The 20,907-nt window shown below is 38.5% G+C and overlaps 1 protein-coding gene across 10 annotated transcripts in view; it reads right to left on the bottom strand.

Moving 5' to 3' along the window:
* The window catches only part of MAGI2 (membrane associated guanylate kinase, WW and PDZ domain containing 2), a 763,738-nt gene that overhangs the window by 134,388 nt on the left and 608,443 nt on the right, over nt 1-20,907 (bottom strand). For all 10 annotated transcript variants that reach the window (XM_074869887.1, XM_074869888.1, XM_074869878.1 and 7 more), the window contains 2 exons: nt 20,067-20,188; nt 18,423-18,605 (listed from right to left, as the gene is read on the bottom strand). In XM_074869887.1, coding sequence (XP_074725988.1) covers nt 18,423-18,605; nt 20,067-20,188 — 305 coding nt within the window. The remainder of the gene's footprint in view (nt 1-18,422; nt 18,606-20,066; nt 20,189-20,907) is intronic.

The following is a 20,907-nucleotide window of genomic DNA, read 5'->3' as shown; positions in this document are numbered from 1 at the left end:
ACATACATAAAGATGAACCAATCAGTCAATGTATTTAATGTCTAGTGAACATGGAATACTCTAAACTACTACCAAAATATTGTCAAGACTGAACCTTCATGGTAAAAAAATAAGTGGAATTATACACTGTGAAGAAACAGATTCTGAAAAGTTCTATCATTTTATTTCCATTGAGAATGAAACTATGCAGTCTTTTCACTATCACTCCGAAAACATGTATATTATTATATCACATGAGAGAACTATTGTAACAGAACTACTAGCATTCCCATGGCAGGGAGTATTCTGATTAACTGGGGCAGTGGAGGAAGCTTATGCAGTGAAAAAGTCTGATTCCATGCTGTTAATGTCACTATAGTACAATTACTAACACTACTATGAATTATTTAATATGCTACGGAGAATTAATGTGAATGCTTCTCAGTGTACTTGAAGAGTACACTAACTTTGATATTTGCAGTGATCATATCCATTTTTTTTCTCAGACTTCCCTGTCCCCCAGGACTTACTGCAATGACCTGTGGATTAAATGCTGAATACCATAAAGCATTCTTAGTAGAACTCATCTAAAAGATACTTTTGGAAAACAGAGGTATGCCTGTTTTCACACTTATTCATATAGCTTCAGCTAGCTTCAAATAGAATAGTGATTTAGAAGGAGAATCAGTGGTCCATCTAGTCTAAAAACTGAAGAGCATGTTTTGAGGCAATCCTGAATTTATGTAACAGCAAGCAGAGATGTTTCTCTGGTGCAGTGTTGCTGATAACCATAGGTGGCACATTTTCTTCCAGCTGTGTTCACTTGGACTTGAAGGCATAGGACAGCCTTTACTCTGATAGAACTGAGACCATCTGCCTCTATGTCCATACATCCAGCTTTAAGCTGTTGCTATCAGAAAGAGCTCCATGGCACCAGAGATCCCTCAAAGCGAGCCTAGCACAAGAGGGCTGGGAACAGTGGAACTGATAATGTCATTTAAGTGACATGGAAATAGAGAAAAAAGCAAATACTAGCAGCAGTGGAGGGAGAAACATAATGGTGTGGAGAAAGTGTAGGATAAATCCCTCTGGTAACAGTGCCTACAGGCATGTTGGCCCACATGCTGCCCAAGTAAGCTGAAAGGCATTTCTGTGTTTGCACAGTCCCTGCCTGTCAGTAGATAATCTTACTAAGAACACGATCCCCAAACCTATTAATGACTCTGTCCTGGCATTCAAAAAATGATACTACCATTAAAACGAGTAATTGCAAAGATGAGGTTTAGGTCTGATTGCAAGTCTTCTGCATGGAAGAACTATTTGCACATAACAGATGTGTTTCTCCTCCACTGGAGTCTAGTCAGGTTCTACTTTGGATTATAATTAAATATTTTTCCAACTTGGTTCTTATCCACTGTCTACATTTCTTCTACTGAAGGATTGTCCCCCTGCCCCCAACTATGAAAAGAAGTAGAACAAGTAGTTTTCTGTACGGTTATTTTTGTGTAGTTAAAGGAAATGTGCAAAAGCAAGACTGTTTAAGATGACTGATAATATATTCTTTTTCACTTACACAAACAGAATCCATTTGGGAAGGATGCTCTCGAGGCATAACAAAGATTTTAAATACCTAAGTAAGACCCAGATGTGCTTGGATTCCAACAAGACATGAAAAAGATTAAAAGCTGTCGCCATTAGAAGAGAAATTAGTTACGTGAGCATTCTGCAATTTCCTCAAATCCCTCACACTCCCAAATTAAAAAACAGATGGGCTGCCTAATTCAAACACAAAAATACGAGGTGTGCCTTCATCTAATGGCAAATTAATACTGTTGCATCAAGTTGACTGAAATGTAAAGAGGTGAAAGAAAAGGAATAAAAATTATACAAGCTTAATGTTATTTCTCTCTTTTCCAGCTAAATCAGGATTTAAAAGATCATCTAATTCCATCACTGATAGCAGTATAATAGTAAGGCTACAGTGCATGAGAAATTTAAATTACTCTGAAGGAGTAGGCTCAATATATAGCCTGTCCCTAAAAACTTATATTGCAAGATGCAAACGGAGGTCACAAAAAAGTCATGGTAGCCCATATAATTTCTGAGATTTGGGAGAAGAACTTGCTGTCACTGCAAGAAAGAGTAAAAGTCTTGCTGAAGTCTGTTGAAGCAGATGCAATTATACTGTACAAGGTATTATGCATCACTTGGCTTGTCAACTGGATAGGGCTGCTTTCATAGCCACAGGAAGGCTATCAGGCACTGACCAAACACACTGACTTTCCCCTTCCAGTATTGACTCAGAGAGGGAGTGTTTAAAGTCTCTTTTACGATGACTATTATATACCCAAAAAGGAAACTTTCAAATTTGGAAAATGATAGATTAAAGGTTGTCTATATGCATTTGATGTGTTTGCATTGTCATACAGTCTTTATCGAGACTACAATTTATATTTTATCCTTTTTTTTAGGGTCTTTGTTCCAGTCTGTCCTTTTTCCTGTATTTGGTCTGGTTCTTCCCCTCAGTTGCATTCCAGTTATGTGTGTGAGAAAGAGAGAAAGAGAAAGAGAGGGAAGACCTGATGTTGATTTCTATGGCCAGTGCCACTCCTGCACTTAACTGGTAGAAGACCCACATCAGAGACAGCCTGGCTTTTTTTGTGAACCCAAGATAAAGCATGTTCAACACAGAATTCACAGTGGAGAAAACTAGCTCCTATTTCTGACACACACGTGCAAAATGAGGCTAAGATCTACATGTGGACATATTTCTATGTGTGAAAGTCAAAATCCATATCCCTGGGACCAGGCTGATCACTGTAAAAGTGACTGCTCCATGACATGGAGCCCCTCAGTGATATATCTGTAAGAATATTTGATATGATGAAATAATATTATAGTTCATCTACTTCCCCTAGTTCCTAGAAACAACTCCAATTTTTTTCTGAAATGGACTAAATTTTATGTTTATTTTTTATATCTTGTGTATATAAATGTATATATTCACACACACACGTTTATATATTTACAGAGATACATCTTCAGTACACCTACCCACAGACAAACACATATGAAAGCACATCATCATACACATTCAACATCTTCTATTAGTATTGTAACCAATGTTATATGACTATTTAACTCTTTAGATACATCCAGATACCTGCACTACATATAATATGCACTGTTTTATAATGCATTATGTATAACAGACTGTGATTAGAAAAAGTATTATATATTTGGAAATGTGACATAAAATTGGATGACTCAGGTGAAACTACGGCCTTTGAAAATGGTTGTATAGGACATTGCTGTAAAAAGACCTGGGGTGCTGTGTGGCCTTGGGGAGTACTGATACTGATGTCACTGCTGGAGCACCAGTAATGCTGCACCACTATATCTGTGCCTATACATACACTACAAGCATGCATGTTGCCTTATAAACTTTAAGGAAATTCTCATCATTAGGAGATTTGGTAAATAGAAAGTTAAGACATAGATGGTAAAAAGAGGTTATACAAAGAATGTGTTTTCTGAGAATGTTTTTCTAGGTTGGGGTTAGCTAGAAGAAATTGACAGTTTGTGGCAATTTTGCTGGAATAGTTAAAAAAACTAAAAATTAGAAACATGATTTTGTTTCTTCATGGAATTTTCTTAAGCTCATATTATTTTCAATTTGAACTTCTTTAAAAAATATTTGTTTGCCAACATTTCTGGAAAAATATTACTTCCAGTTGACTCGAAATTACATATATTATGCTCTAGTAAAGCAGAATTCATTATTCTTGGAGCAAATGAAATGTTTAAAATTTCACAATCCTGCACTCAGAACTGAACAGACTATCAAAATATAATATATACACCACTATACAGTTTAAAATAAAAATCCATCATCTCGGCACCTTGGATGGAGTAGCATTTTTACATGAACAATTGTTCAAGTGCAATTCTTATTATTATCCCTATTTCCCAAAACAATTCAGAACTATTTTTTAAATAAGTAGGAACTGCTCTAGAAACACTTGAATCTCTTATATAATAGGCAACTGCATTTCCTTTTGATACAATCAAGTTTGGCCTAAAAACTATACTCTATCTGATATACAGAAAATAATTGGAATAAGACAGACTAAACAGATGGCTGAAAACTAACAAAAAACTAAGAAAGGTTTTTTGAACTCTGAGTAATGATGCTGCCATTCTAACCTGTCTGGGAAACAACCAGAGGTAAAACAACAGTATTTTTAACTTCTCTTGTCTATGTTAGAACAAAACACCCTGAAAATAAAGCAACCTTTTAAAATGATATAAAAAGCATGAACACAAAAATGTGGTTAATATTTTGGTACCATGTGTAGCACTGCAGCGTTGCATGGATTTCATGTGGAATTTTACAGAGGAATCTACCCCCAAACCCACCTATTAATTAAACAAGGTTAAATACATGAGTGATTTCTGATGTGAGTGATGAGGTCTGACGGGAGGCAGTGTCTGCTGTGGCAGGATGCCTTCCTCTCCAGTTGCCTGAGGACAACCTGCCTGAGCCCACCAGGCTGCCCTGTGGTGCACGGACTTTTCTAGTTTTCAGTAGAAGAAAGTGTCCATTGAACAAGATGGGTACCAAAAGCCCTGGCTGGGGCTCTGGCCAGTATCAGGGGAATAATCCTAGTAACAGGCTAGTGACGGTGGTATGATTAATGCTGCCCTGCATATCTAGAGTGTCCTTTCATTCCCATACAATCACAGTGATGTTTCTATTAAACTATAGCCTGTACCTCTCCCTTAACAAGACATGGAAGCACTGTCAGGTTCCCATTACTACTTCAATTTCCTCTTTTTATAGTTTCCCACCTCCTTCTGCTGCTTGCTCTCCCTGAATTGCCCCAGTGCGAAACCACTGTTTTTTCCTGTGCTCTTTCAGTCCTTCACTGTGTTACAGGCACTCCCAGCTCAACCCTGTCAGCTTCTGCAGAACTGATGGGTTTTCAGGATTCAAAGGTGTGATTTGAGGCCAATAATCATCAACTGTTGATAGCCTTTGCTTATTGAGACTTGTTATTCTCTGTACATACAGGTGGAATAGGAAAGATCATGAATAGCACAGCAGCAGCATAACCCAACATGCTTCGTGACTCACTATTAGCCTATGAATAAATTCTGAAGGAACAGACCTATCAAGAGAAGAAGAGGTGTCAAATATTATCTGACTTTTCCTCAGCAGTACCACAGGTGATACTCAGTATGGCAAAGAAAGTCTCTAAATATTGTGTACAACAATGGTGATTTTAATGCAGAAGAAATTAGTTGAATACAAAGAATTTTAATTTACTTTCATTAGGAGCTGAAGAAAATGATACACCAAAAGGAGTGAAATTGCCAATGTTTAGAAGATCTATACTCACATCACTTCTCTCAGACCTTTCTCGCAGAGCTCCTTCTCTTCTTTAGTACCTTGCCCTCCCCTCTCCCATCTCCTTCTACACCCACATACTTGCATATAAACACCCACTCTCCAGCCATCTCTGAGCATAAAATTACTGCCTTTTCTCCCTGCCTCCCTGCAGAACTAAAACAAATTATCACATCTTCAGCTCCAGCAAATCCTAGACTAGTCAGTTTTCTCCCAGTCCTCCACCCAGCCTCTGGAGATGGCACCCCGCCACCTAGTGACCCCCTGAGACCAATAGCTGAGACCTGGCAAATCTCCTGAGCTCCAACCACGAAGAATTTGTCTAGCTCCTGCACACAGTCCTCACTTACCCAGACATGATGGAGGAGTGGCATTTAGGTGAGCCTGGCTCTGCTGCCACGGCACCGCTCCCCTGTGATATCTACTGACAGAGGCGATGAGCAGAAGTGAGTGCTGTCCAGGCAACTCCCTGCTGCTGCATGCACAGAGCATCAAGTAGCAGCACTGCATCTCGAGCTTCACCTCCATTCACCAACGCCTAATCGATATCACACTTATGTGACTGTTGGAGGGGAGAAGACTTTTGTGGGGTGGAGACAGGAAAGGCTGGATGAAATTTTCCAGGGCCTTCTCACTTTCCTTCAGGATTAACTACATGCCCACCTACTGGTTTGAAAAGTGCTCCTTATGTTATTGAGAAATTTTCATTACAGGTTTTTAAACAAACAGGCCATTTTTCAAAATGTCAGAATCATCAATTACAAAGAGGCAGTTGCATAAGTGCTGGAATAAACTTTGCTCTTCTTACAAAGGCTATGTGAACAGCTAAACAGGGTCAGATGAGAGGTGCATCCATGCTAATATCCTGCTTTCAGCAACAGACAGCAAAAATGTCTGTTGCTGAAGTGAACTCATAATAAAATTGCCTGAAACATCTCTATAACCCCCATTAGTTAAAGGTTCACAAAGCTCCTGGAATATGATTTATATGCCTGGAAACATTTCTTCATCTCTAATGCAACTCCAGATATTTTTACTTTATGCCATGCATCAAATGAGAAACTCAGAGCACTGACAAAATATTGATCTATATGTAACTGAGCACAGATTTCTGTTTTAATGTATACCGCACGATTGGACATATACAGTATTCGGTCCAAATATCTTAAGCTGAACTCCATTTGGCTTCTCTTCACTAACATTTACAGTAGTTATGATGGGAGCTGCTAACTGCAGTATTGTACTTTACAATGTTCTGCAATGACTATTTCTCCTTTTGGATGGGGAAATTCAGGTACAGGGATGTCAATCAATTTGTTCAAGTAAAATATTTGCTAACTGTCAGGAAAGATATTTCCCATTCCAAATATACAGCAGAAAATGTATCTTAAAAGTCATTACTTAATTTATTCTTAAATTTTCAAAGGGTTTAAAATTTGCTTTGAATTTTAGCTTTAAAAGTTGTTCTCAAAGATTAGTTAAGGGCAAATTAAGAGTTGACTTTCTGAACTTGAAGATTTTAATATAGATACAGGTTGCATTTGGTTGCACAAATGTGGAGGAAGAGGTGATTATGCATTCTTAATCTATTTCATTTTTAATACAAAAAAAATCTGAAACTCAGCTACTTCTTTGTCTACTTTTAGTTTGGATAACTGAACACTATAATAAAGGCCTATATGCTAAAACAAGAAAATTGAAAGAAAATCAAAGGTGGCATGGCTGATGATATTGAAAAGTACAGTTCTAGATTATTAATTCTGTTAGTACAATATGAAGTTCCCATTTTCTCTGTCACATCTTTATACAGAAACAAGCTCTTTCCCCCCTCCCAGATCATTCTTCTTGTTAAGAAATAAGATGTCATTATTTATTGAATGAAATAGTACATGAGAAGATGATTACTATTATTTTCAATGTATATTTTTGTCTGTTCATACAAATAGCCAAATCATGCGAGATAGACATTAATTACATTTGATAGGAGAAAAGTTATTTCTGCAACTGCAGCATTTTTGGCAGCCACTGAGTTCACTGCACACTGCTTAGTCAACTGGCAATTTGCAAAACTTACAAAAATTGTCCTAATAAATGTGAGGATTATGACAATATATTTATCATCTCCTGGCCTATATTAAATATCCTAATAGCAGAATCTGCAGATTTTGTATGATGGAGTTCAGATCGAAGAATGAATTTACGGGCTTCCAAGATTTGTCTTACGTACTTGTTTTGTGTATGACTATATGAACAGTAAAAGGGGATAAAAGTGTATTAGTATGTGATAATAGACAGAAAAAATCGTTTAACATTTCTCTGCCTTTGTATTTTACATACTGCAATATGTATGACATAGTTTTAGTACCCTTGTCTATGCTTTTGGCCTTTGTGGCCATGTCTTCCATGGAGTCGGACCTCGCATTAATAGCAAAGTGAGGCTGCACATACTTGAATAGCTCATGTTCCAAACACTCTCTCTGCTTTTTCACCTTTACTCTTTTATATTTTACTTTACCATGTTTCTTGGTTTTTGCATGATGCCATTCTCTGCTAAAGATACGCTACCTTTGAGCACCAGATATCCATTCACTCTTGCTACGGAGACCTAGACTGGTGGCTTAGGTTAAACAGAGTGTGTATGCCTTGTGTATAAGGTTTGTGTTGCATTTGTCCATAAGAAACAGTATTGTTTATTTTATTGTAGATTATATCTGCATTATGCGCTCTCTTCCCATCAAATTGCTTCACCTTTGATTTCTGGGTTAAATAAAAACATAAAACTGCAGTGAAAATCTGGTCAAAGGTAAAACAGTTGGATAAAAAGACAGTGAGTGATGTACATGTGGAATGTGGCATGGCTGGACATGTTCACACCTCAGTCGTCTCCAATCAAACATGTTCAACTTTCTATAGTTGGTGCTGGAAGAGTCATTCTAATGGCTTAGCCATTAGAATTAATTTACTCCACATAAGCAGATCGGCTTATATACTCTCTCCTGCAGAATACTATGCGACACACTTACATAACCCAGAACTGCACCTATTTACATGACAAATATTTTACTGTTTCCAGTAGCAAGCACATATTATCATTCTTAAGACTGATAAACATACGTCAAAATATAGTGTCACAAATGTGTATTTATTTCAGAATTAAGTAAGTGCATAAACTGTGCATATAATGAGTTGTCTCCTGTGTATAAATATGAATTTTATCAAAGCAAAATAAAAGATTGCTTTTCAGATTCATGCTGCATTTCTGTGTATTATCTGGACTTGAAAAAAATTAGTCTTTTGAAGAAGTGTCACTATAGGAAGGAAAACAAGTTACATATATTATTCAATCCTAATATTGGCATATACTTCATGGGCACCAATAATATCTGAATCAAAATATTATAAGTGATGGAGATGAAAGTGTATGAATTTATAATCACCAGTATACGGTTGAACTCAACCATCAGACTTCTTATAATATTGTTTGAATGGTTAAATGAGAGAAAATGAAGCCTATTAAGTTTAAAAGGGTTTTTGCCATTTCTTTAAAGTGTTCATAAAACCACAAGTGTGAGCTTTGAATTAGGGTAGGGGAAACAAATATCCTTAAAATTGTCAGAAAAGGGTTATTACTACAGTAATGAATCAATCACTGCTTGCTGCAATAGATGATAAGGAAAAACAAAGGAGTCTATTAACACACTCCTCTTAAGGCATTGAGGGAGGACAGTGGTTGTTAAGTAGGTGACTAATGTAATTTACAACAGACTTGGGCATTTGAGATGTTCATATGGAACTTGCAGGTATGACACAGGACTTACAAGACACTGCTGCCTAGAAGGGCAGGAGGAGGCTAGGTGAGATCTCTGGCACTTTTAATGGCACAGGACACCTATGTTTATGCAACTGAATTGCACCCAAAGTGTTGGTAGTCTCAGCTGCCTGCTGGAAGCAACCTTTTCTCTCTTTTGACACCGTACTTGGGAATCTATGTTCTCTAATGTGATGCTTTGAACCATCTTGAATTAAGGTACTAAGCCTAAAGCTTGAGATAGAAGATTCCCAAAATTTCTAAACTACGTCAAACTTTAGGGCTAAAAACCAAGATATGGAGTTAGAGACCACTGAGTCCCATTTGCACTAGTAATGCAAAATCAGAATCATCTCATGATGTGAGACAGCATGTGAGGTGAAGACAAGAAGCTCCTAAGAATTTTTTTCTAAGTATACCTGTAACTTAACATACTGTCCGTTTTCAGAAGTATTTTGAAATCCAAGTTAGATGCTTTGCTATAATTGCTCTTCCAGTTTGTATGAATGATTTTAATTGAAGACGTCAAGGGAATAGCCAAATGACAGGGATAAAAAGAATCAATAGCTCTCTTTGTACCTCAAGGAATATTTATGCAAAGTGGAATGGTTTTAATAGCAAAGATTTGTATTCAGTGCTCAGTGAATGCTCAGTAGTTTGATAGATAGGCAACATGGGCTCAAGATCTAACTCCATATCAGGCAGAACGGATAGTGACATATGGATTTTCTGCACTTTGGGGAGAACACAAGGCTACTGAATATCACACCAGACAACCAAAGAAATCTGACAAGATGAACACAAAGACTTCAGATGTAGACGGTAACATCATGTGGTATATAAAATATGGATACATTTTTTTTTAGTCTAGGCTCAACTCTAACCAGGTTTATCATTCAATTAGTACCTAAAAATCTAGTGAGTGCCAAAAAGTATAAAAATATGAAGAAAACACTAAAATAGGAACCTCAAGGAGATTAGAATTCAGTAACTTTGTGACAGAATTGAATACTTTTCCTAGGTCTTTTGTTAACGTAAGAAGAAATTTACAGCTATTACTGTGACCACTGTAGCAAGTTCATTTTATATGAAAGCAATAGAAGCACAAAAAATATGATGGAAAATTAATGTTAGAAAAAATAGCACAAGTACTAAAAATTTCTAGCAACAAGTGCTATCTTCTGTTCTATCTCTATATGTGCAGAGTTCAATGAATTGCCTACTCTAAAATATGAAAGGGGGATTGAAAAAGAGTATCTTTCTGCTATCAGGTTCTTCATTGCTATTAATATTCCTAAAATGCAAGTATTATTTTTATTGTCACCATCAAGCATTCAAAACCACAAGTCCTATCCCTTCCCCCAGCTAAAGTTACAGTCTCAATACATGATATCAAATAAATAGTAAAATTGGCATTTTTTTCTTTTCTTTCTGTTCGAAACCTCTTAAATACAATGTGGTCATACTTCAGAAATTTCCTTTGCAACCTGGGGAATATAAACTTTTATCTTGTAAAATTTAAGCTAAGATTCACATTTAGTCACCTCTTTTTTAAAAAAATAAGAGCTGTGCTTTAAAGAATTCTGGTTACACAGAGATTTTTTGGGATAAAATTGTGATGACTAGCAACACTGCATCAGTCTATCTTCGGAAGATTCTCCAAAATCACAGTTAATTTTACCCATTCACCTCTTGAACAGTTTTGGCATTAGTTATATGACATATGCAAACTTTTATGGTGAGAAATATAAAGTGGATTGAATGAAGTGGGATGCTGTGTACTGCACAAAGGAAAAAAAAGTGAAGTGCGGCCCCTATATGTCCACTTGTCTCAGCTATGAACTAGCCCGGCATCTATTGTCTCCATCATCATGTGGCGTGTAAAGACCACAGCATTCACATTGCAGTTCCAGTCTCAATGCCTGCTCAATCTCCTCTGCTCGAAAAGTCAAATTAAATTGTGAAATAGAATAAGACTAGTTTTAGAAAACATGGTTGAGGTTTTACCAAATATTTACTCCTAGTTTGGCTCACAAAAAGGAAAATGTAACCAGTGTCACTGGAGAAAGGAACTGTAGGTGTCGTGGCTGAACAGAGAATGTAATGATTTTGGTTATTCATGATGGAAATACACTGTTTCTTCTGTGTTTTGCACTGTTTTCTCACTGTCGTGCTGGAGGATGTAGGAAGAAAAGCAGTAAACATAACACAAATCCACACTGACTGGCCTAACATGGGTGGGAGAAATTATCACTCTCCATGATGCCTGAAACATGTTTTGTTATTGTTGTTAGTTACTTTCCAAACAGTTAATTTTCCTTCTCTTAACTCCATGGGATTAGTAGCAACATCTGAAGAGAGAGAGAGATCTTCAGTTTTAGCTAGACTGAAATGGAGAGAGAAAGACCACTGCTGGTTCGGATGAAACACCCTAACTTCCAAACAAAGCAAGGACGTTAAGGGAGGCTGATAACACAATCTGGTTTTATGTATGCTGCTCCACTCTCACAGACTTGCCACATGGCATAAGCTTGCAGCTGCAAGACTGACACATGATGAGGCCTTGGAGGTTTTAGCCTGGAGATGCATAAGGACAATGAAAAGATACTCCTTCCTCAGCAGTCCAAGGAGTAGCACCATCTCTCATGTTCCTAATGCCATGCCTTAATTTTGGGAGGCCAGTCTTCCTGGTGCCACTGGATGAGGTGGTGTCAGGAAGGTGAGCTAACTAAAATTCAGCCAGCTTCTGGTATTGTGGTAATGAAGTCCTACATATGTGTGTGACCAGTTCTTCACTGAGCTCCTGGTCAGTGAACCTGTTTAGATGACAACTGTGATAAACAGTCAGCTACCACTGGGGCAGAATATTGTAAAAGACAATATTGTCAGATGGATCTTGATTGATAGCACATGAGAGAGACTTGACCTGCTTGAAAAAGAAGACTTGACCTGTTTGAAAAAGGTACAGTGGTGTGTGGTCAAGATAAACTGAGTCCTTTAGAGATATACTGACAGCATTCACATTCCCAGATGACTGCCAAAACATACATTTTAAAAAAATTTTAACACATTTGCTTCTTTGGATTGAAGGAATTCCTTGTGCATATATAGTTCACTTTTTCTGGTGTTGCTGAAACTGGACAGCTTGCATCTCATCTGATCTGACATTAGGTGAGATAATGGTTTGCTCATCTGCACTGACAATGGGCAAACGGGGAACAGAACTAAGGATGTGTTCGAACTTGTAAAAATGCATCCTTTTGCAGATGTCCCCAATTCCTTCTGTCTTGAGCACTCTACTTGTTACAGAATTTGTCAAATATTAGCCTTACTGGGCAAAAATATGCATGAATGATGACTAGATTATTATTCCCTAAACTTGGTGACATTGTAAGGTCAATCACCTGATAACGGCTTTAGTTTTGCTCTTATTCAAGTGAATAACATTTATGACTTTATAGATCAACAAGTGTGCAGTATCTCCAACTTGCTTACTTCAGCTTCTAGAAAAATTAATCATGTATAGAAGATTGTTACAGGTCTTGATGGTAGGCCCATGGATAGCAGCAAGGCCATGGGTCACTCCTTCCAGTATTTCTCACAGCTGGCTCATTTCTTCTGGAGATCTCTCAGGTGAAGTAGAAATTCTGAGTGGTAGATGTGTGACTGATCTCTAGACTCTAGATCTCTAGTCTCTAGGCTTCATCCTAATACAGTCATCTAGAAGTTGTAGATGTCTACTCATATTGTAGGTGTAGACAACTGTCTTGTAGACATCTATATCTGTAAGCTCAACTTTATCTTACATTTATGAATTTTTATCTCTAGAATAGATTAACTGATATAGTCAAGCTACCATTCCTGAGAGAATAGCATCTAAAAAGCCCAAGTCTGCACTGTTTACAGATCATTTAGCATCTTGGAGCTGGCCAAGTGTCTGCTTGGCTGATGTAATGAAAGAGCATGTTTCCCATTTTTTGATTCACGCTGTTGAGGTATGACAATATATCACAGATGTATATACCTTTCTGGAAATTTCAACCTGCAATGATCATAGCTATTGATCAGTCAGAAGGGTCATCAGCAGACTCAATTAACTACTTGTCCACTGTCTTTGAGCTGTTTCCTGGAAACTTTCACCAAAGGAACTGGAACTTGCTGAAATGCGCAGTGAGAATCTTTCCCGAGCTTCATTATGTGGGAGTGTTTCAGTTTATCTAGTCCATTGAATAACCTTGAGAATTGTAGGAAAGTTTTTGCCTTTGCAGCTTGAGCTTTTATCTGACTCAGCCGCAGGCCTGAATCTTTGTTTGCCTTAGAACAGCAGTCATTCAAAATCACTCACAGTATAAAAATCTTTTCATGTAGATGCAGTCTTTTACCACTGACGTTCACTCAGCATTTTAATAGGATGCAGGGACCTCTTAAATGCAGACAGTTTTCTATCAGCAGCATGAGGCTTCAGACAAGACAAAGCAATGTAACCTCTCAGGAAAGAATGTGGTATCAGCTCCTAGGCTGTCCTGAGGTAGACAAAGATGCTGTGGAGTGTAATGTTCATATCCAGCAGCTTGATTGAGCTCCAAATGCTAAAAAATGTCCTAGAAAGGCATTTGCAGTATTATTAACAGCCATTAGTTCACAGATGCTAGATTTACACGAGGGCATAATAACCCTTAGGAATTCTGAAACATCTGGCAAATGGGATCAGGAATGTAATTTTGGCTGGTTTTGACTCATTCACTGAGATGTGGTTCCTCTGAGTCTGATTGTGAGGTTTGTTGTGGGTCTGGGACAATTATAGCTACTTGTTAGTGCTCAGTGCTGGGCACTAAGTGGTGGTGTTAGATCACCAGGACCTCAGATATCTCTTGTTGCATCTCAGTGCACTCAGTTTGCCTCACTGATTTAATTGTTTCATAGCATCACAGCAATGCCAAGTCACTGTCAGGCAGCTGCTTCCATGTTCCAAGGGATGAAATCCAAACTTGTTTCATTTTGAAACCTGCAGGTGAAATCACTGTGTTGCGATCATGTTAAAGGGTGACACAAACATCTTACATAGATTCACCCTTCTCTTTGAATAGCATTTGTATTTGACCCCTAAATTAGATTTTGGGTGGAGAAGTAAACCAAAGTTACAATATTAGTTTTCTATGAATTTGTTTCTTTAACAAATAGGATAAAATAAAGCATTGATGTCTTCAGCGCATGCCCAAGATCAGGTAAGATGGAGATGGTGCCTTTTCTTCCTTTTTTCCCATATCTGATGCAGGTCTGAAATACTAGGATTTTGTTTACCACTTGGCCAAAAAAAAGTATCAGCCTTGCAAGGGAAAGGCTCCAGAATGGTATTACAGCTGGGAGCAGCAGCACCTGTGGTTATGCCTTACACCCAAGTTGCTTCACAGATCATAGTCCTCAAGCTTTCTACTATGATGCCCTACTGCCACTATATGATATTTTGATCATTTATCAAAGTCTCCTATGACTCTGACCATAGCTGGAGTGCACATAAATTGCACAACACACAGTTTGTGTCAAAAGAATAAATAAAATCTATTTTAAAAGCTCTATTCATCATCCAGTGATGCCTACCTAACAAACAAAAGATACATATATAACTTCAAATAGTTTTAAAACATAAGATTTTAACAGCTTTATGAACAAAACACTATTGATGGAACCTGGGAGGCTTTCATATCTCCAGTTGATTAGATTGTAAAATTGCTGAATAGGGAGAGAAATGCTACTTCAGGAAGTGTGAAAAGGATTGGATATCAGGAAATACAAGCACTTTGCTGAACAGTGCTTTTATAAATATTCTGACCTTAACTATCTTTTTTCAGTTTACCATTATCATATTTAGAAATCACTTCAAATATTCATAGAAGCCCCGTTAGACGCCACAATCATTAGCCTGAGATTCTCCAATTACTTTACATCAGAACTCTGTCACTCTTCTTGAAAAGGAAGACATTTGAGGCAAGAATTTATTCCGAGATGTAATTTTGTACGTATTGGGCTCACATAATTATAGAGTGATTATATACTTGAATGTACATTTCTGTGTTGCATTCTTAATATAGTTGAATTAATTACCTCAGGAAAAAATCAATGTTATTTCTCTGCATTTCAAAGCACATTTTCCCTATATATTCTCATCACAATCCATGACTACAATAATCACCATCAATAGTATTATGACACCCATATGCGATTTCAACATCAAAATTTAAGTAAGTTGCAAGGATACTCTCTTTCCCAGAGAAAAGAACTCTATATGAACAAGTTCACCAATAACCAGCCCACACTTCAGATGGATTAACAAGTAGCTATATTTGAGTGCTGGATCTGAGAACGCTAAACCATGACAAACAAGGAAAATCTCTCGTGCATTGTATTAGGTAATATGAAAATGTTAGGAAAAATGAAGTTCATGTTACTAAAAACTCCTGAACTTCAGGAAGTCTTTTGTATCCTTTGTTCACTTAACCAGCTAATTGAATTTTGCCCTTGGGAACCAAATTGCATTAAGTTAAAATGGCAACAAGAATTGAGAAATAAAAAGCTGTTAGACTAATTTTTTTATAAAACCAATGCCAACAATCTATATTCTACTTCTTTCTTACATTTTATTTTATATAAATTATCTGTTTATCTATTTGGCATCAGAAACATCATGCCGGCTGTAATATAAGACTTGAAGCAAATTGCGTTTTTTTAAAAATAATGCTTTTCATGACCTTCACACTTCCTACTTGCGAAGTCCTGGAGAGTCCTACAGAATAACCTAGAGTTCAGGGTGATTTATCCCAACATATGATAGTCCACATTCCTTTCCTACAATAAAAGAAGGATGAAAGGAAATTCCCAGAAGAATCACTTGGGACCAGTCCACCTACTTATGCCTCTGTGTGTTTACGTGTCTGCCTCCTGCACTGTAACACATTAAAAGGATCCTGCTCTGCTGCTGTAGTACATCCACAGTGATCTGTCACAGCCTAGGAAATTCTCCTTATCTTCACAGAGACTCTGGCCACCATGAACTTGGTTTTCTGCAGAGACAACATAAATCCCAAACTAGCATTTCTCCTATAAAGTCTTGGTGAGAAACGGAAGGAAAAATTATGCGTATGTGCCAGTATCAATGTGCAGCCTGACTATTATCTGAGGATCAAGGACTGCTGGGGACAGGTGGTACACAGCGACAGGGCTGCACGAACACAGGGCTACAGTCACTGGTAACCAGTTACACCAGTGGAAATCCCAACTGGATCTAAAGAATGAAAATCTTCACCACGAGAGAGATTAAGTATGGGGACAGGAGCACACAGAGGCTGTGGGATCTCTGTCTACCTTGAGCAACCTGATCCAACCAAGAAGTTATCCCTGCTTTAAGCAGGAGGTTAGTGACTAGGAGGTCCCTGCCAACTTAAACTATTCTATTATTCTCTGACTGTTTTCTCCAGGAGATGATAGCTGGCTTGGAAACTGAGTGCATCTTCTTCCAAAAATGTTTCATCCATACATAGACCTGATGTTACTCTGCAAACATTAAGACAGGGGTCTGCAATCTTTATCAATCTCTGGACATGAAAATATTTCCAGTGGTGGTCCAGGTCATAGAATCATAGAAGAGACTTATAGAATGGTTTGGGTTGGAAGGGACCTTAAAGATCATCTAGTTCCAACCTCCTGGCCATGGGCGGGGACACCTTCCACTAGACCAGGTTGCTCAAAGCCCTGTCCAACCTGGCCTTGAACACTTCCAGGGAGGGGGCAGCCACAGCTTCTCCGGGCAACCTGTTCCAGTACCTCACCACCCTCACAGTGAAGAATTTCTTCCTAATATCTAATTTAAATCTAATCTTTCAATTTAAAAATGTTACCCCTTGTACTATCACTACACTCCCTGACAAAAAGTCCCTCTCCGTCTTTCCTGTAGGCCTCCTTAAAGTACTTCCGGAAGGCTGCTATAAGGTCTTTCTGGAGCCTTCTCTTCTCTAGGCAGAACAACCCCAACTCTCTCAGCCTGTCCTCATAGGGGAGGTACTGCAGCCCCTGATGATCTTTGCGGCCCTCCTCTGGACCTGCTCAAGCAGGTCCATGTCCTTCTTATACTGGGGGCCCCAGAGCTGGACACAGCACTGCAGGTGGGGTCTCATGAGAGCGGAGTAGAGGGGGAGAATCACCGCCCTTGACCTGCTGGCCACACTTCTTTTGATGCAGCCCAGGACACGGTTGGCTTTTTGGGCTGTGAGTGCATATTGCTGGCTCATAGTCAGTTTTCCAATCTACTAATACCCCCAAGTCCTTCTCTGCAGAGCTGCTCTCAATTGCTCAGACTGTATTTGTGCTTGGGATTGCCTCGACCCATGTGCAGGACCTTGCACTTGGCCTTGTTAAACTTCATGAGGTTTGCACAGGCCCACCTCTCCAGCCTGTCTAGGTCCCTCTGGATGGCACATCCCTTCCCTCCAGAGTGTTGACTGTACCACGCAGCTTGGTGTCATTGGCAAACTTGCTGAGGGTGCACTCAGTCCCACTGTCCATGTCACCAATAAAGATGTTAAACAGCGCTGGTCCCAATACCAACCCGTGAGGAATGCCACTCGTCACTGTTCTCCATTTGAACACCAAGCTGCTGACCACGGATCTTAAGAGCAGCTTTAATCTCTTCAGAGGAAGTTTCTTTTATTTAGTTAGTTTTCACAGATTCTTTATTAGTAGGCCACAGATGCCTACGTGTCCATATGCCACACTGGAAACACTTGTTTTGATGGTTCTAATGAGAACAGTGTTGGATCAGACTTGACTTTGATTATTTTGCAAAAGCATCCTTTCTAAAGAAATGAATTTGCACTTAGTAGTCTATGCTCTCTCTGCCTGTCTCTTTTTCTTTCCGTGAACAAACTCCCCTTGAGTAACCAGCCTATAAACCAAAGAAGATCATATCCCATTTTTATGTAGGAGAATGTAGAGACCTTTTCTCCCTTAAAATATTGTGAAATGTGAAAAATGAGCTACCTGGCATTAATAGAAGGAAAAATTGCAAGAAAGTTTTATCTGAGAAGCTTAACTTTTCTTACAGAGCAGCTGTTTTACAGATTAACACAGGAAGTCCTAAGGAAAAATGTATGCATTCATGGAAAGAGTGAGACTCAGAAATCTATGTCTTATTCTACTTCTCATATAAAAGAACAGAGGAACCATCTTAATTACCTGTTTCCATTTTCCCATCTTGTGCTGCAGGCCCATCAGGAATTACACTCTTCACCTGGAGAAACTCATCCGGCTCATCTCCACCAATGATGGTAAATCCAAAACCCATGTTGCTTTTCTTAAGAGTTGTACTGAGGAAAGTCCCCTTCAGCTGTGATGCATCACGGGTGAAGAGTGGTTTTTCTACATCAGTCAACACAAACAAAAAAGACAAAAGTTCTGATCTAGTCACAACGCAGCGGGGACAGCAGATAGCAATACTGGCTGACAGCAGGTGACAGTGTATGAAAACCAAGGAAATAAAGAGTGCAGGCATTCCAGGAAAAAATATCTGTGAGTTCTTGTATTAATACAAAGCTTAAAACATATTTCTTATCTATGGCAGATCAGCCGTAAGTGGGGAGTTATAAATATTCTTCCATATTAGAAATACATTTAGAAGAGGATAGTGTGTAGCTAAAATAATTACAACAATAAAAATGATCTGTGAGGTAATTTTAAAACCTCTTTCCTAACCTATAAATTCAGCTTTGTCTACAAAGTAATACATTCTCCATAATTTCCCTCCCAAGCACAATAAGGAAAAAATCCATTGAATATCTTACTCCATTTGTTAACAAGCAGTGCTAAATATTAGGTGAGTTTTTCTTTCCAAACACGTGGGGTTTTGGCATCCAACAAGTGACACACGTAAGTGCTGTGCAACCTTTGCATCCCCTCTCTGTGTGCCTCGGTGTGCAGTGTGGGTAGCAGGGGCTCCCCGTGCCTCTCTCCCATGCTGTGCTTGGTGAGGAAGGGTCCGAGGAAGGTGCAGAGGTTGTGACTTCAACTGCTCTCGCTACGCCCGCAGCGGTGGGGCTAGGCTGGCCGGCAGCAGAGGACATACCGTGCAGCCGATGCGTCCCGGCAGGGTCGCGCCAGCACTGGGACAGGTCATTCACACTGTGGGACCTCTTGGGAGCGGGGCACAGGTGGGCGAATTTGGGTCTAGGTAAGGTTGATGAGGAGCTTTCTACTGTTACAAAGGAGAACAAGCCTCATTTTCTGTCTATAACTTTACGTTAAAGTTTATTCATCTCTGCCAATACTGTTTGCTGCTTATACAGCTCATTTTAAGCACATTCATTTTTACATTACCAAGAGGCTGTATTCTTGTAAACTCCTATAACACAGTGCTTGAGGCTTTTAACTTAATTGATGCTTGCTAGATGAGATAGCTTAGAAATATACCAAACATCAATTAACGGTAATTTAGAGAAAGTACAATTAATTATTTCAGTGTTGCCAACCTCGGGTGCTCAAGAGAGAGTTGTACATTCCCAAGAATAGAATTTATGGTTTTGTTTAGAAAATTACTTTAGGGATTTTACTGTGCTTTCTGTTTCTCAGCCTTTAGGAAACACTAGAGTCAACTTTTCTGTCTTTTCTCTGCGCCTCTGAAGGTTAGAGCATTTTAGGTGGCTCATGAGTCCCGCAACTCTGGGAGCTCAGACATTTAGGGGAGAAAAATGCTAGGAGATAGGTGATAACATTGTGAGAATTGGCAACACTACTCTTTTAATCAGACTATGACAAAATCATTGTCACATAAACAGGAGAGCAGGATCTTTCATCTTAACTAAGATAGCTGACACGGTACTGTACCTCGGAAACCTTGGGCCTGCATAGGCTTTGTTCCAAGTTCTGCGTTGGGCATGTTATGCTGCTGTAGCTTCCTTTTTGCTTCTAGGACAGGGTTTTCAAATTGTGTTCTTCTATTTATGTGGCTGGAAAAAATTTGGTTTTGATTAAAAAGTGGGTTCAGTTGGGGAAAATGATCATTTTCACAGTAGGATACTGTATGTGACTTAGGTGTTTGTGGTTAGAGAGTGAAACCATTATGAATCCCCAATGAGCCTGAGCATGTCCCTTATACTCCACACAATTTTGCTGGGGATGAGAAATGCATAATCTAGCGCACTGTATAATGAACAGCACTGAGAAGTGTCCTATCATTTCAATATGCTGAACTCTGCTACAGACAAATGTTTTTGATCTATAAGACTACATATCAATTAGCAGTACTGCTGAAGCATGCTATAACGAGTTTTTCACGTCTTTAGCACAAGCACTGTTCTGTGCATGATTCAAAGGTTCTGAACTAGTTTGGTGCATTATGATTGATTAGCTGTAAGTGAAACTACCTAATCACTTACAGAAAAGGCAAAACCTAGAACACAGAGTGCTTTTATGATCACGTCTTACAAATAAACCTAACATAGGAAATAAACTGAAGATGATTTTTTTTTATTTCTATGGTATATATCTGCTCAGCTGTACAGAAAAATCAGATGTTACAGAAGCTAAGTCAGATGGTAAATTAGAACTACATAGGTAAATATAGGAAATACAAGAAAAATTAATGTACACATTTTTTCTTTATGTTTTGTATTTCCTACAACAGGTCAGTAAGTACAACTCTGTCATTACACCAGTAGTAATTTTC

The sequence above is a fragment of the Strix uralensis genome, chromosome 5 (genome assembly GCF_047716275.1).
Source record: "Strix uralensis isolate ZFMK-TIS-50842 chromosome 5, bStrUra1, whole genome shotgun sequence".
NCBI classification, from domain to species: domain Eukaryota; kingdom Metazoa; phylum Chordata; class Aves; order Strigiformes; family Strigidae; genus Strix; species Strix uralensis.
This window is presented reverse-complemented; position numbering and strand designations above follow the sequence as displayed.